Source organism: Pelodiscus sinensis, chromosome 1 (genome assembly GCF_052426305.1).
Source record: "Pelodiscus sinensis isolate ZL-2025 chromosome 1, ASM5242630v1, whole genome shotgun sequence".
In the NCBI taxonomy this organism is placed as follows: domain Eukaryota; kingdom Metazoa; phylum Chordata; order Testudines; family Trionychidae; genus Pelodiscus; species Pelodiscus sinensis.
In genome coordinates this window covers 1,436,986-1,449,843 of record NC_143052.1, presented here as the reverse complement: position 1 = coordinate 1,449,843, position 12,858 = coordinate 1,436,986, and the positions used below count along the sequence as shown (strand labels likewise).

Below are 12,858 nucleotides of genomic sequence, written 5' to 3'. Positions count from 1 at the left end.
TTATACCCCTCCTGGTTCCTTCCAAGCCAGCTAGAGTCACGTGGCCACTGGCCAGGTGTGTCTTTGGCCTCCAGAGATCCATTGTTCCCTGGAGACTTGCTCATTAGCACGTCCATAGGCAAACATTCCTGGCCCATTGCTCAACCACATACAGAGAAACTTCCAAAAGCGGCGAGGAGTCCTGTGGCACCTCATAGACTAACCGAAGTGTCGGAGCATGAGCTTCCGTGGGCAAAGACCCACTTCGTCAGATGCATGTAGTGGGTCTTTGCCCACGGAAGCGTATGCTCCGACACGTTGGTTAGTCTCTCAGGTGCCACAGGACTCCTCGCCGCGTTTGCAGATTCAGACTGACACGGCTCCCCCGATACAGAGAGATTCCAGTCTCCATGCAGAGTACAGGTTCCTAGCTCCGCACACAGGCATTATACAGGCATATGAAGAGCATATTCAGAACCGGCAGCCAATAAGCTTTTGTTTGACACGTCACATGGGCCCCTTTGTACCACTTTGGGGCGAACCCCCCCCACGGGCGCAGCAGAGACCCGGCTGCTCCCCTCACAATCCGATAACGTGACACAGCGTTGCTGACTGGGCTGTTCAGCCACGGCAGGGGCCAGCAGGGATCCCAGGCCCGGAGGGGCCTGTCCTAGCTGCATGTGGCCTTCGCCTTGGTCCCCCTCAGACCAGCAGGCCCCCCAGTGCTGCCAGCCAGGGGCCGAGGGGGAGCCCTGTGGGGCTGTTGCTATTTCACACCTTTGCCACCACTTTCACTGGCAGGTGCCCAGCCCAGCTTTGCTCTAGGAGACCGATCCCCATGAAGCACTGCTAGGGGAGCCCCCCCTTACCTCTGGCCCTCCCACCCCTCGCCCCCAGACCCATTTCCTGCACTCACTGGCTCTCCTCTTTCATAGGCACCAGGGCTAAAACAAACCCAAGGCAGCATTTGGTCACACAGCACAGACAACCTGTGGAACTCCTCGCCAGAGGATGGTGTGCAGGCTGGGACTCTAACAGGGTTCAAAACAGACATTCATGGGAACAGGGCCATCACTGGCTGTTAGCCAGGCTGGGCAGGGATGGGTCCCTGGCCTTGGTTTGTCAGGGGCTGGGAATGGGCGACAGGGGAGGGACCCGGGAGGGTTCCCTGGTCTGTTCGCTCCCTCCGGGGCCCCGGCACCGCCCACAGTGGAGGACACGGGCTGGACGGGCCTTTGCTCTGCCCCCGTCTGATGTTTCCTCCTTCTTCCTGACCAGGACTCGCTGAACAACAATGGCAGCTCCCCGCCTCCTCCCCCCGCCCAGCGGGCCACCTGGCAGGAGACCCTTCGCCACTCCTCCTCCTCCTCCTCGTCCTCGCACACTGGTGAGCGCACGACCCTCCCCCACCCTGGGGCAGCCTGGGCAGGCGCGCGTGGGTCTGAGCTCAGCTGTGGGGCAGCTCTCGCCCTGGGGCCGGGTGGGAAATCGGGGGGAGGGCGAGGGACCCCAGGGAGGGGGCTGGGCAGAGTCGCGTTTCCTCGCCCCCCAGGCCTGCCCTCAGGCAGCCCAGTGCCTGGTGGGACCCGCTGGGCACGTCCCCGGCTCCCGCGGACGAGGGGGGCTGGCGGCAGGATTCCTTGCCCCCGGCGCTGGGCTGCCCCTCTCCACACGCCACAGGGGATCCCACCCAGCCACGCAGTCCAGCCCCGCCTGGCCACGGCGGCCGTCCCAGCCCCCTGCCTGCCGAGCGCCGAGGCTGCTGGGCCGCCGGGGCCTCCCCATAAGGCACTTGGGGCCCATCCTGCTCTCCCTGGTGCCCGGAGGGACGTGGCGCCGCGGCTCCGTCCCGCCTCAGCACAGGGCACCGTCCCCATGGGGCGCAGGGGGAGGGAGGGACCCGGCCGGGGGGCTGGTTCAAGCCCTAAGCTCGGCTCTCTGCTCTCTCTCCAGGGCACCTGTCTCCTTCCCACCCGTGTGTCCAGGACGGCCCCTGCCAGGACAGCCGGCGCGGCCTGGGGCTGAGCCCTGAGGAAGGGGGCCAGGCTCCGGCGCTGCTCACACCCTCCCAGTATGACTCGGAAGGCAACAGACATGAGTCTCTGGCCCATGGTAACCAAGCGCCGCACAGAGCCGGGGAAGATTATAACATGAACCTCACCTCCTCGGCGCCGTGCTCACCGCATCCCCCGGCTCCCCTCCGCCGGCCGCCGGCTAAACCGCCTCTCTCTCCAACAGGGCCTGCCGCTCCCCGCCCAGCCCCCTGCTCGCAGCCCCGAGCCACCGACAGCCACGGCCCCGAGCCGGCGCAGGAGAGCCGAGAGCCCCGAGAGGAGGGGAGCCCCGTGGGCGGCGAGACAGGCCTGGCTCTCACTCGGGGCTCCCCCAGCCCCCTCCTCAGCCAGGCCAGCACCCCGCTCTCCGAGGAGGAGCCGCCCAAGAGCCCTGGAGCCCGAGTCTTCGCTGATGGGCGGGAGGGGGCCGGCGGGGGCCCCGCGGGGTCCTATGCCTGCCTGCGAGGCCTGAGCGAGCAGCTGAGCTCCGAAGGGGAGGGCCCGCACAGCAGCAGGGCCGCCAGCCTCCGGGGGCTCCCCTCGGGCTCCTCCGAGACCACGTCTCCGTCGTCCGACCCCGGCATCGAGGCAGATCTCACCAGCCGGAACTCAAAGCCGTTCCTGCCCCGCGGCCGCCACGGCGAGGCCCTCAGCTCCCCGGGCTCCGACTCCGACGTCGAGGGGGAGATCGAGGCGGCTTTCGCCTGCGGGGGCCGCCTGGCCAGCAACATGATCTCCTCCATCTCGGAGACGGAGCTGGACCTGAGCAGCGGCAGCAGCAGCGGCAGGTCCTCCCACCTCACCAACTCCATCGAGGAGGCCAGTTCCCCCACCTCGGAGGCGGAGCTGGAGACGGAGCTGGAAGGCCGGGGGGTGATGAGCCTCAAGGACGCGCTGCTGCTGGCTCAGCGCAAGCAGGAGGAGGAGGGGGCCTTGGAGGGGGAGCTGCCGGAGAGCCGCTTGAGCATGGTGGGGAGGGAGAGCCTGGCCGACCTGAAGATGGAGGGGTACTATGACACCTTGAACCCGGAGGACTCCTCGGCCCCCCTCGACCAGACAGACGTGTCCGGCTCCAGCCCCCTGGATCTAAAGATCGACCCGGACCACAGCCTGGAGAGCATCCGCCGCTCCTTCTACCTGCCCGTCAGGCCCCAGCTCCTGCCCGAGGGGGCTGGCGAGGGGACCAGCGAGTACGACTCGGACTCGGAGTCGGAGCCGGACCTGAGCGAGGACTCGGACTCCCCCTGGCTGCTCAGCAACCTGGTCAACAAGATGATCTCGGAGGGCTCGTACCCGCTCCGGTGCCCGGACGAGTGCTTCCCAGGCCACTCCCTCTGCGACACCATCTCCCCGGCCTCCGACCTGGAGCCCGAGGGGCTGGAGGGGCCCCAGGACTCCCCGGGCAGCCAGGCCAGGCGGGGCCTCCGGGCCTGCTGCCAGCAGAGCATCGAGCTGGTGGACATGGAGACGCTGCGCAGCTCGCTCCAGGGCACGGCGGACGAGAAGCCCACGAGCACCAGCCCCGCCCCCCAGGCCTCGCCCCCGGCAAGCGACTCGGGCCCGTGCCTGCTCCTGAGCAACCCGACCAACGACACCATCACGCCCGTGTTCCTGGGGCAGCCCGCCGCCCTCGACCGGCTGGCCGTGCTGGGCTGCTGCACGGGGCCCGTCCACACCTTCCCCTTCGGCGCCCCCAGCACCCAGGCCTCAGAGCCGGCCCCCGGAGCCCAGGGCACGCAGACGGAGCCGGCCCCCGGGCCAGAGGCCTGGGCCGTCGATAAGGACCTGGACTCGGGGATCCTGGAGGACAGCGACCTGATCGACGACGTCCGGTTAGCGAGCCTGGCCCGGAGCCCCGAGGCCTTCCTGCCCGGGCTCGACGTCTCCACCGCCAAGACCAACCGGGGCTTCAGCCTGAGCTACTCCGCCGAGGAGCACGAGGCGCCCTACTTCGGCCACCTGCAGGGCTCCCCCTTCCCCGAGGCCGCGCCCAGCTTTGAGGAGGACCTGCCGCTGCCGCCGCCCCCCACGGGCCTGGAGCCGCGGGCGCTGGACGAGTCCCTGGCCTACGACTCCATCAAGTACACGCTGGTGGTGGACGAGAACACGCAGCTGGAGCTGGTGAGCCTGCGGCGCTGCACCTCGGTGCTGAGCGACGACAGCGAGCTGCTGCGGGCCTGCGAGCCGGAGGAGGACGAGGAGTTCGGGGAGGGGCTGACGGCGCAGGACGGGCTGAGCTCCTCCGAGGACTCCTCCCCCGAGGCCGACCTCCACTTCTCCAAGAAGTTCCTCAATGTCTTTGTCAACAGCACGTCCCGCTCCTCCAGTAAGTGCCGGCTCCTGGCCCCGCCGGAGAGCCCCTCGCCCAGGCCCACGGGCTGCCACGGGCCTCCTGAGCCACGGCTGCGTGCGCGGTGCCGAGGCCGGCGTGGCCTGCAGGGCGCCCTGCTGCCCGCGTGAGCCTGCTCCGTGGCCCACATCCTCTCCCAGCCGGGCCACACTCCCGTGGACGAGGGGCCTAGTCATTCCTGCCGGCAGCCCCCTTCCTCCCTGGCGGCCCTGCGGCCCGGCAGACGAGCCCTGAGATGAGCCGGGAATGGACCCGGGACCTCTGCTCGCCCCACTGGGCCTCCTCCTTCCCCTCCGGAGACGTTCCCCCCCACAGCGGGGGCTGGCCCATCACACCTGCCTGCTCCCCCTGGGTCTGTTTACACCGCCCCCCTAGTTCGAACTAGTGGGGTAATGTAGTCATACGGAGTTGCAAATGAAGCCTGGGATTTGAATTTCCCGGCCTTCATTTGCATAAAGCCGGCCGGCGCCATTTTTAAATGTCCGCTAGTGCGGACTCCGTGCCACGCGGCTACACGCGGCTACACGCGGCTACACGCGGCTACACGCGGCATGGAGTAGCTAGTTCGGACTAGGCTTCACGAGGAGTAACGGTAGTTTGGAATCGGAAGCCTAGTCCGAACTAGCTAGTCTGTGTAGCCGCGTGGAGCCGCGTGGAGCCGCGGGCACAGGGTCCGAACTAGCCGGCATTTAAAAATGGCGCCGGCCGGCTTTATGCAAATGAAGCCCGGGAAATTCAAATCCCAGGCTTCATTTGCAACTCCGGTTGCCTACATTAGCCCCTTAGTTGGAAGCAGCGGGTTAGTGTAGACAGACCCTGAGACGCTCGGGCCGGGGGTCCCCACTGGGGCCCAGCTGGGTCAGGTCTTCTTTGCTTGGCTAGTGGAAACCCCCCTGATCCCTCCTCTGCTCCCAGGTACCGAGTCCTTCGGCCTCTTCTCCTGCCTGGTGAACGGGGAGGAACGGGAGCAGACCCACCGGGCCGTCTTCAGGTGAGCAGAGCAGCCCGGAAACCCCCAGCGCAGCCCCCCGGCCGGGAACCTGCCCCAGCCCCCCAGCGCAGCCCCCCGGCCGGGAACCTGCCCCAGCCCCCGAGCGCGGCCCCCCGGCCGGGAACCTGCCCCAGCCCCCCAGCGCTGCCCCCCCAGCCGGGAACCTGCCCCAGCCCCCCAGCGCTGCCCCCCCAGCCGGGAACCTGCCTCAGCCCCCCAGCGCGGCCCCCGGCCGGGAACCTGCCCCAGCCCCCCAGCGCTGGCACCCGCCTGGCCGGGAACCTGCCCCAGCCCCCCAGCGCTGCCCCCCCAACCGGGAACCTGCCCCAGCCCCCCAGCGCTGCCCCCGCCTGGCCGGGAACCTGCCCCAGCCCCCCAGCGCGGCCCCCGCCTGGCCGGGAACCTGCCCCAGCCCCCCAGCGCTGCCCCCCCAACCGGGAACCTGCCCCAGCCCCCCAGCGCGGCCCCCGGCCGGGAACCTGCCCCAGCCCCCCAGTGCTGCCCCCCGGCCGGGAACCTGCCCCAGCCCCCCAGCGCGGCCCCCGGCCGGGAACCTGCCCTCGGGGCCTCTCCCTGGTGCTGAGAGGGGGAAGCGGCTTCATCGGCAGGGCAGAGCAGCCGATAGCTCCCCGCCCCCGGGCCAGCAGGGCCGTGTGGGGCAGCCCCACTGTTCCTAGGAGCTCCGAGGGGGGGGCTGCATCCACACCCGCCTTGAGCTCTGTCTCGCCCGCCCCCGGCCGCCCCGCCAGCAGGTTCATCCCGCGGCACGAGGACGAGCTGGAGCTGGAGGTGGACGACCCGGTGCTGGTGGAGCTGGAGGAAGACGATTTCTGGTACCGCGGCTACAACATGCGCACGGGCGAGCGCGGCGTCTTCCCGGCCTTCTACGCCCACGAGGTGCTGGGCCGGGCCAGGGAGCTCGCAGGTAGGCGGCCACGGCCGGCCACTGCCCCGCCCCCGACCCCGCCCCCCAGCCACGGCCGGCCACTGCCCCCGCCCCCACCCCCAGCCACGGCCGGCTGCTGCCCCCGCCCCCACCCCCCAGCCACGGCCGGCCACTGCCCCCGCCCCCACCCTCCAGCCACGGCCGGCCGCTGCCCCCGCCCCCACCCCCCAGCCACGGCCGGCCACTGCCCCCGCCCCCACCCTCCAGCCACGGCCGGCCACTGCCCCCACCCCCACGCCGCCCCTGCCCCTACTCCCACCCCCTAGCCACGGCCGGCCACTGCTCCCGCCCCCACGCCGACCCCGCCCCCACCCCCAGCCACGGCCGACCACTGCCCCCGCCCCCACCCCCCAGCCACGGCCGGCCGCTGCCCCCGCCCCCACCCTCCAGCCACGGCCGGCCACTGCCCCCGCCCCCACCCCCCAGCCACGGCCGGCCCCCGCCCCCACCCCCAGCCACGGCCGGCCACTGCCCCCGCCCCCACCCCCAGCCACGGCCGGCCGCTGCCCCCGCCCCCACGCCGCCCCTGCCCCTACCCCCACCCCCCAGCCACGGCCGGCTACTGCCCCCGCCCCCACCCCCCAGCCACGGCCGGCCACTGCCCCCACCCCCACCCCCCAGCCATGGACGGCCACTGCCCCCGCACCCACCCCCCAGCCACGGACGGCCACTGCCCCCGCCCCCACCCCCCAGCCACGGACGGCCACTGCCCCCGCCCCCACCCCCCAGCCACGGCCGGCCACTGCCCCCGCCCCCACCCCCAGCCACGGCCGGCCGCTGCCCCCACCCCCCAGCCACGGCCGGCCACTGCCCCCGCCCCCACCCCCAGCCACGGCCGGCCGCTGCCCCCGCCCCCACGCCGCCCCTGCCCCTACCCCCACCCCCCAGCCACGGCCGGCCACTGCCCCCGCCCCCACCCCCCAGCCACGGCCGGCCACTGCCCCCGCCCCCACCCCCCCAGCCACGGACGGCCACTGCCCCCGCCCCCACCCCCCAGCCACGGACAGCCTCTGCCCCCGCCCCCACCCCCCAGCCACGGACGGCCACTGCCCCCGCCCCCACCCCCACCCCCCAGCCACGGACAGCCACTGCCCCCGCCCCCACCCCCCAGCCACGGACGGCCACTGCCCCCGCCCCCACCCCCCAGCCACGGCCGGCCACTGCCCCCGCCCCCACCCCCCAGCCACGGCCGGCCACTGCCCCCGCCCCCACCCCCAGCCACGGCCGGCCACTGCCCCCGCCCCCACCCCCCAGCCACGGCCGGCCACTGCCCCCGCCCCCACCCCCAGCCACGGCCGGCCACTGCCCCCGCCCCCACCCCCAGCCACGGCCGGCCACTGCCCCCGCCCCCACCCCCCAGCCACGGCCGGCCACTGCCCCCGCCCCCACCCCCCAGCCACGGCCGGCCACTGCCCCCGCCCCCACCCCCCAGCCACGGCCGGCCGCTGCCCCCGCCCCCAACCCCCAGCCACGGCCGGCCGCTGCCCCCACCCCCAGCCACGGCCGGCCACTGCCCCCGCCCCCACCCCCCAGCCACGGCCGGCCGCTGCCCCCACCCCCACCCCCCAGCCACGGCCGGCCGCTGCCCCCGCCCCCACCCCCCAGCCACGGACGGCCACTGCCCCCGCCCCCCCCCCCAGCCACGGCCGGCCACTGCCCCCGCCCCCACCCCCCAGCCACGGCCGGCCACTGCCCCCGCCCCCGCCCCCACCCCCCAGCCACGGCCGGCCACTGCCCCCGCCCCCACGCCGCCCCTGCCCCTACTCCCACCCCCTAGCCACGGTCGGCCACTGCTCCCGCCCCCACGCCGACCCCGCCCCCACCCCCAGCCACGGCCGACCACTGCCCCCGCCCCCACCCCCAGCCATGGCCGGCCACTGCCCCCGCCCCCACGCCGCCCCCCACCCCCAGCCATGGCCGGCCACTGCCCCCGCCCCCACGCCGCCCCCACCCCCCAGCCACGGCCAGCCACTGCCCCCGCCCCTACGCCGACCCCACCCCCACCCCCGAGCCATGGCCGACCACTGCCCCCGCCCCCATGCCGACCCCGCCCCCACCCCCACCCACGGCCGGCCACTGCCCCCGCCCCCCCCAGCCACAGCCGGCCACTGCCCCCACCCCCACGCCGACCCCGCCCCCCACCCCCACCCCGCAGCCACGGCCGGCCACTGCCCCCACCCCCACGCCGCCCCTGCCCCCACCCCCACTCCCCAACCACGGCCGGCCACTGCCCCCGCCCCCACGCCGCCCCCGCCCCCACCCCCGCCACTGCCGGGTCCTCCCCGCCCCCACGCCGCCCCCGCCCCCACCCCACAGCCACGGCCGGCCACTGCCCCCGCCCCCACGCCACCCCCAGGCAGCCTCTGTCCGGGTCGCTCCCCCGCCCCCACCCTCCAGCCAGCCACTGCCCGGGTCGCTCCCCCGCCCCCCACACCCACCCTCCAGCCAACCACAGCCCTGGGGCCAGGCCCAGGCCATCCTGGGGTCACTTCCCCTCCCTCCACCCACACCCCCGAGACACCCCTCTGACGGGTGAGCACTGGCCGCATCCTGCCCCCAGTTCATGCCGCGTAATCCCCATGGGTCTGTCTACACTACCCCGCTGGTTCGAACCAGGGGGGGTAATGGAGTCATCCACAGTTGCAAATGAAGCCTGGGATTTGAATTTCCTGGGCTTCATTTGCATGAAGCCGGCCGGCGCCATTTTTAAATCCTGGCTAGGTCGGACCCCGTGCCCGCGGCTACACGCAGCACGAACTAGCTAGTTCGGATTAGGCTGCTGTTCCACGAGGTGTACAGCTAGTTCGGATAGGAAGCCTAATCCGAACCAGCTAGTCCGTGCTGCGTGTAGCCGCATGTAGCCGTGTGGCACGGGGTTCGAACTAGCCGGCATTTAAAAATGGCGCCGGCCGGCTTCATGCAAACGAAGCCTGGGAAACTCAAATCCCGGGCTTCATTTGCAACTCTGTATGACTCCATTACCCCCCCTAGTTCGAACCAGCGGGGTAGTGTAGACAGACCCCCAAGAGCTGCCAGGGATCTGCTGCTCACCCTGTCCTCAGCCCCCTGGCTCTGCAGCTCCGCAGAAATGGGGTGGGGGGGCAGAGTGCATGTGTGAGTGTGCGCACGAGTGTGTGTGTGTGTGTGTGCGCACGAGTGTGTGTGTCAGCATGTGACTGTGTGTGTGAGCCTGTGAGCACGACTGTGTGAGTGTACATGTGAATGTGTGTGAATGTATGCATGTGTGCGAGCATGTGTATGAGTGTGTGTGTGAGTGTGTGTGAGTGAGGGGCCAGAGCAGCGTGGCACTGACACTGGGCGGCGTGGTGCCGAGCGTGGGGCCAGGCTGGTGTGGCACTGACACCCCCCCTCCTCATGCAGAGAGTGCTGCGGGGAGGGGGGGATTGAGGTACACACCCACGTGCACACGCAGAGCACAATACAGCAAAGAGTGAATGTAACAGCGCCCCCCACTGCGTCACAGGAGCAGCTGGAGCAGTTTTGGGGTGACTGGAGGGGCTTGGGGGTGGCTGGGGGCACCTGGTGAGGATTGGGGGCGGCTGGCAGAGTTTGGGGGGCAACTGGAGGGGCCTGGGGGTGGCTGGTGAGGATTGGGGGCGGCTGGCGGGGTTTGGGGGCAACTGGAGGGACTTGGGGGTGGCTGGTGAGGATTGGGGGCGGCTGGCGGGGTTTGGGGGCAACTGGAGGGGCTTGGGGGTGGCTGGTGAGGATTGAGGGCGGCTGGCGGGGTTTGGGGGCAACTGGAGGGGCTTGGGGGTGGCTGGTGAGGATTGGGGGCGGCTGGCAGGGTTTGGGGGGCAACTGGAGGGCCTTGGGGGTGGCTGGTGAGGATTGGGGGCGGCTGGCGGGGTTTGGGGGCAACTGGAGGGGCTTGGGGGTGGCTGGTGAGGATTGAGGGCCGCTGGCGGGGTTTGGGGGCAACTGGAGGGGCTTGGGGGTGGCTGGTGAGGATTGGGGGCGGCTGGCAGGGTTTGGGGGGCAACTGGAGGGCCTTGGGGGTGGCTGGTGAGGATTGGGGGTGGCTGGCGGGGTTTGGGGGCAACTGGAGGGCCTTGGGGGTGGCTGGTGAGGATTGGGGGCGGCTGGCGCGGTTTGGGGGCAACTGGAGGGCCTTGGGGGTGGCTGGTGAGGATTGGGGGCGGCTGGCGGGGTTTGGGGGCAACTGGAGGAGCTTGGGGGTGGCTGGTGAGGATTGGGGGCGGCTGGCAGGGTTTGGGGGCAACTGGAGGGCCTTGGGGGTGGCTGGTGAGGATTGTGGGCGGCTGGCGGGGTTTGGGGGCAACTGGAGGGGCTTGGGGGTGGCTGGTGAGGATTGGGGGCGGCTGGCGGGGTTTGGGGGGCAACTGGAGGGCCTTGGGGGTGGCTGGTGAGGATTGGGGGCGGCTGGCGGGGTTTGGGGGCAACTGGAGGGCCTTGGGGGTGGCTGGTGAGGATTGGGGGCGGCTGGCGGGGTTTGGGAGCAACTGGAGGGGCTTGGGGGTGGCTGGTGAGGATTGGGGGCGGCTGGCGGGGTTTGGGAGCAACTGGAGGGCCTTGGGGGTGGCTGGTGAGGATTGGGGGCGGCTGGCGGGGTTTGGGGGGCAACTGGAGGGGCTTGGGGGTGGCTGGTGAGGATTGGGGGCGGCTGACGGGGTTTGGGGGCAACTGGAGGGGCTTGGGGGTGGCTGGTGAGGATTGGGGGCGGCTGGCGGGGTTTGGGGGCGCCTGGAGGGCCTTGGGGGTGGCTGGTGAGGATTGGGGGCGGCTGGCGGGGTTTGGGGGCGCCTGGAGGGCCTTGGGGGTGGCTGGTGAGGATTGGGGGCGGCTGGCGGGGTTTGGGAGCAACTGGAGGGGCTTGGGGGTGGCTGGTGAGGATTGGGGGCGGCTGGCGGGGTTTGGGGGCGCCTGGAGGGCCTTGGGAGTGGCTGGTGAGGATTGGGGGCGGCTGGCGGGGTTTGGGGGGCAACTGGAGGGGCTTGGGGGTGGCTGGTGAGGATTGGGGGCGGCTGGCGGGGTTTGGGGGGCAACTGGAGGGGCTTGGGGGTGGCTGGTGAGGATTGGGGGCGGCTGGCGGGGTTTGGGGGTGCCTGGAGGGCCTTGGGGGTGGCTGGTGAGGATTGGGGGCGGCTGGCGGGGTTTGGGGGCAACTGGAGGGGCTTGGGGGTGGCTGGTGAGGATTGGGGGCGGCTGGCGGGGTTTGGGAACAACTGGAGGGGCTTGGGGGTGGCTGGTGAGGATTGGGGGCAGCTGGCGGGGTTTGGGGGGCAACTGGAGGGGCTTGGGGGTGGCTGGTGAGGATTGGGGGCGGCTGACGGGGTTTGGGGGCAACTGGAGGGGCTTGGGGGTGCCTGGTGAGGATTGGGGGCGGCTGGCGGGGTTTGGGGGCAACTGGAGGGCCTTGGGGGTGGCTGGTGAGGATTGGGGGCAGCTGGCGGGGTTTGGGGGCACCTGGAGGGCCTTGGGGGTGGCTGGTGAGGATTGGGGGCGGCTGGCGGGGTTTGGGGGGCAACTGGAGGGGCTTGGGGTGGCTGGTGAGGATTGGGGGCGGCTGGCGGGGTTTGGGAGCAACTGGAGGGGCTTGGGGGTGGCTGGTGAGGATTGGGGGCGGCTGACGGGGTTTGGGGGCAACTGGAGGGGCTTGGGGGTGGCTGGTGAGGATTGGGGGCGGCTGGCGGGGTTTGGGGGCAACTGGAGGGCCTTGGGGGTGGCTGGTGAGGATTGGGGGCAGCTGGCGGGGTTTGGGGGCGCCTGGAGGGCCTTGGGGGTGGCTGGTGAGGATTGGGGGCGGCTGGCGGGGTTTGGGGGGCAACTGGAGGGGCTTGGGGTGGCTGGTGAGGATTGGGGGCGGCTGGCGGGGTTTGGGGGGCAACTGGAGGGGCTTGGGGGTGGCTGGTGAGGATTGGGGGCGGCTGGCGGGGTTTGGGGGCAACTGGAGGGGCTTGGGGGTGGCTGGTGAGGATTGGGGGCGGCTGGCGGGGTTTGGGGGCAACTGGAGGGCCTTGGGGGTGGCTGGTGAGGATTGGGGGCAGCTGGCGGGGTTTGGGGGCGCCTGGAGGGCCTTGGGGGTGGCTGGTGAGGATTGGGGGCGGCTGGCGGGGTTTGGGGGCAACTGGAGGGGCTTGGGGGTGGCTGGTGAGGATTGGGGGCGGCTGGCGGGGTTTGGGGGCAACTGGAGGGCCTTGGGGGTGGCTGGTGAGGATTGGGGGCAGCTGGCGGGGTTTGGGGGCGCCTGGAGGGCCTTGGGGGTGGCTGGTGAGGATTGGGGGCGGCTGGCGGGGTTTGGGGGGCAACTGGAGGGGCTTGGGGTGGCTGGTGAGGATTGGGGGCGGCTGGCGGGGTTTGGGGGCAACTGGAGGGGCTTGGGGGTGGCTGGTGAGGATTGGGGGCGGCTGGCGGGGTTTGGGAGCAACTGGAGGGGCTTGGGGGTGGCTGGTGAGGATTGGGGGCGGCTGGCGGGGTTTGGGAGCAACTGGAGGGGCTTGGGGGTGGCTGGTGAGGATTGGGGGCGGCTGGCGGGCTTTGGGGGCGCCTGGCTGCC

The 12,858-nt window shown here is 71.8% G+C and overlaps 2 protein-coding genes across 5 annotated transcripts in view; one reads left to right on the top strand and one right to left on the bottom strand.

The window, feature by feature from the left end:
- Positions 1–12,858, top strand: part of MAPK8IP2 (mitogen-activated protein kinase 8 interacting protein 2) — a 58,152-nt gene that overhangs the window by 32,155 nt on the left and 13,139 nt on the right. Inside the window, exons 4-8 of one of the 3 annotated variants that reach the window (XM_075916730.2) lie at positions 1,258–1,366; positions 1,933–2,091; positions 2,218–4,359; positions 5,299–5,374; positions 6,124–6,299. In XM_075916730.2, coding sequence (XP_075772845.2) covers positions 1,258–1,366; positions 1,933–2,091; positions 2,218–4,359; positions 5,299–5,374; positions 6,124–6,299 — 2,662 coding nt within the window. Of the gene's footprint in view, positions 1–1,257; positions 1,367–1,932; positions 4,360–5,298; positions 5,375–6,123; positions 6,300–12,858 lie in introns of all 3 variants that reach the window. The other 2 variants (XM_075916729.2, XM_075916728.2) reach the window with 2 other exon arrangements.
- Positions 1–12,858, bottom strand: part of LOC112547409 (C-type lectin-like) — a 416,253-nt gene that overhangs the window by 401,888 nt on the left and 1,507 nt on the right. The window lies entirely within an intron of this gene.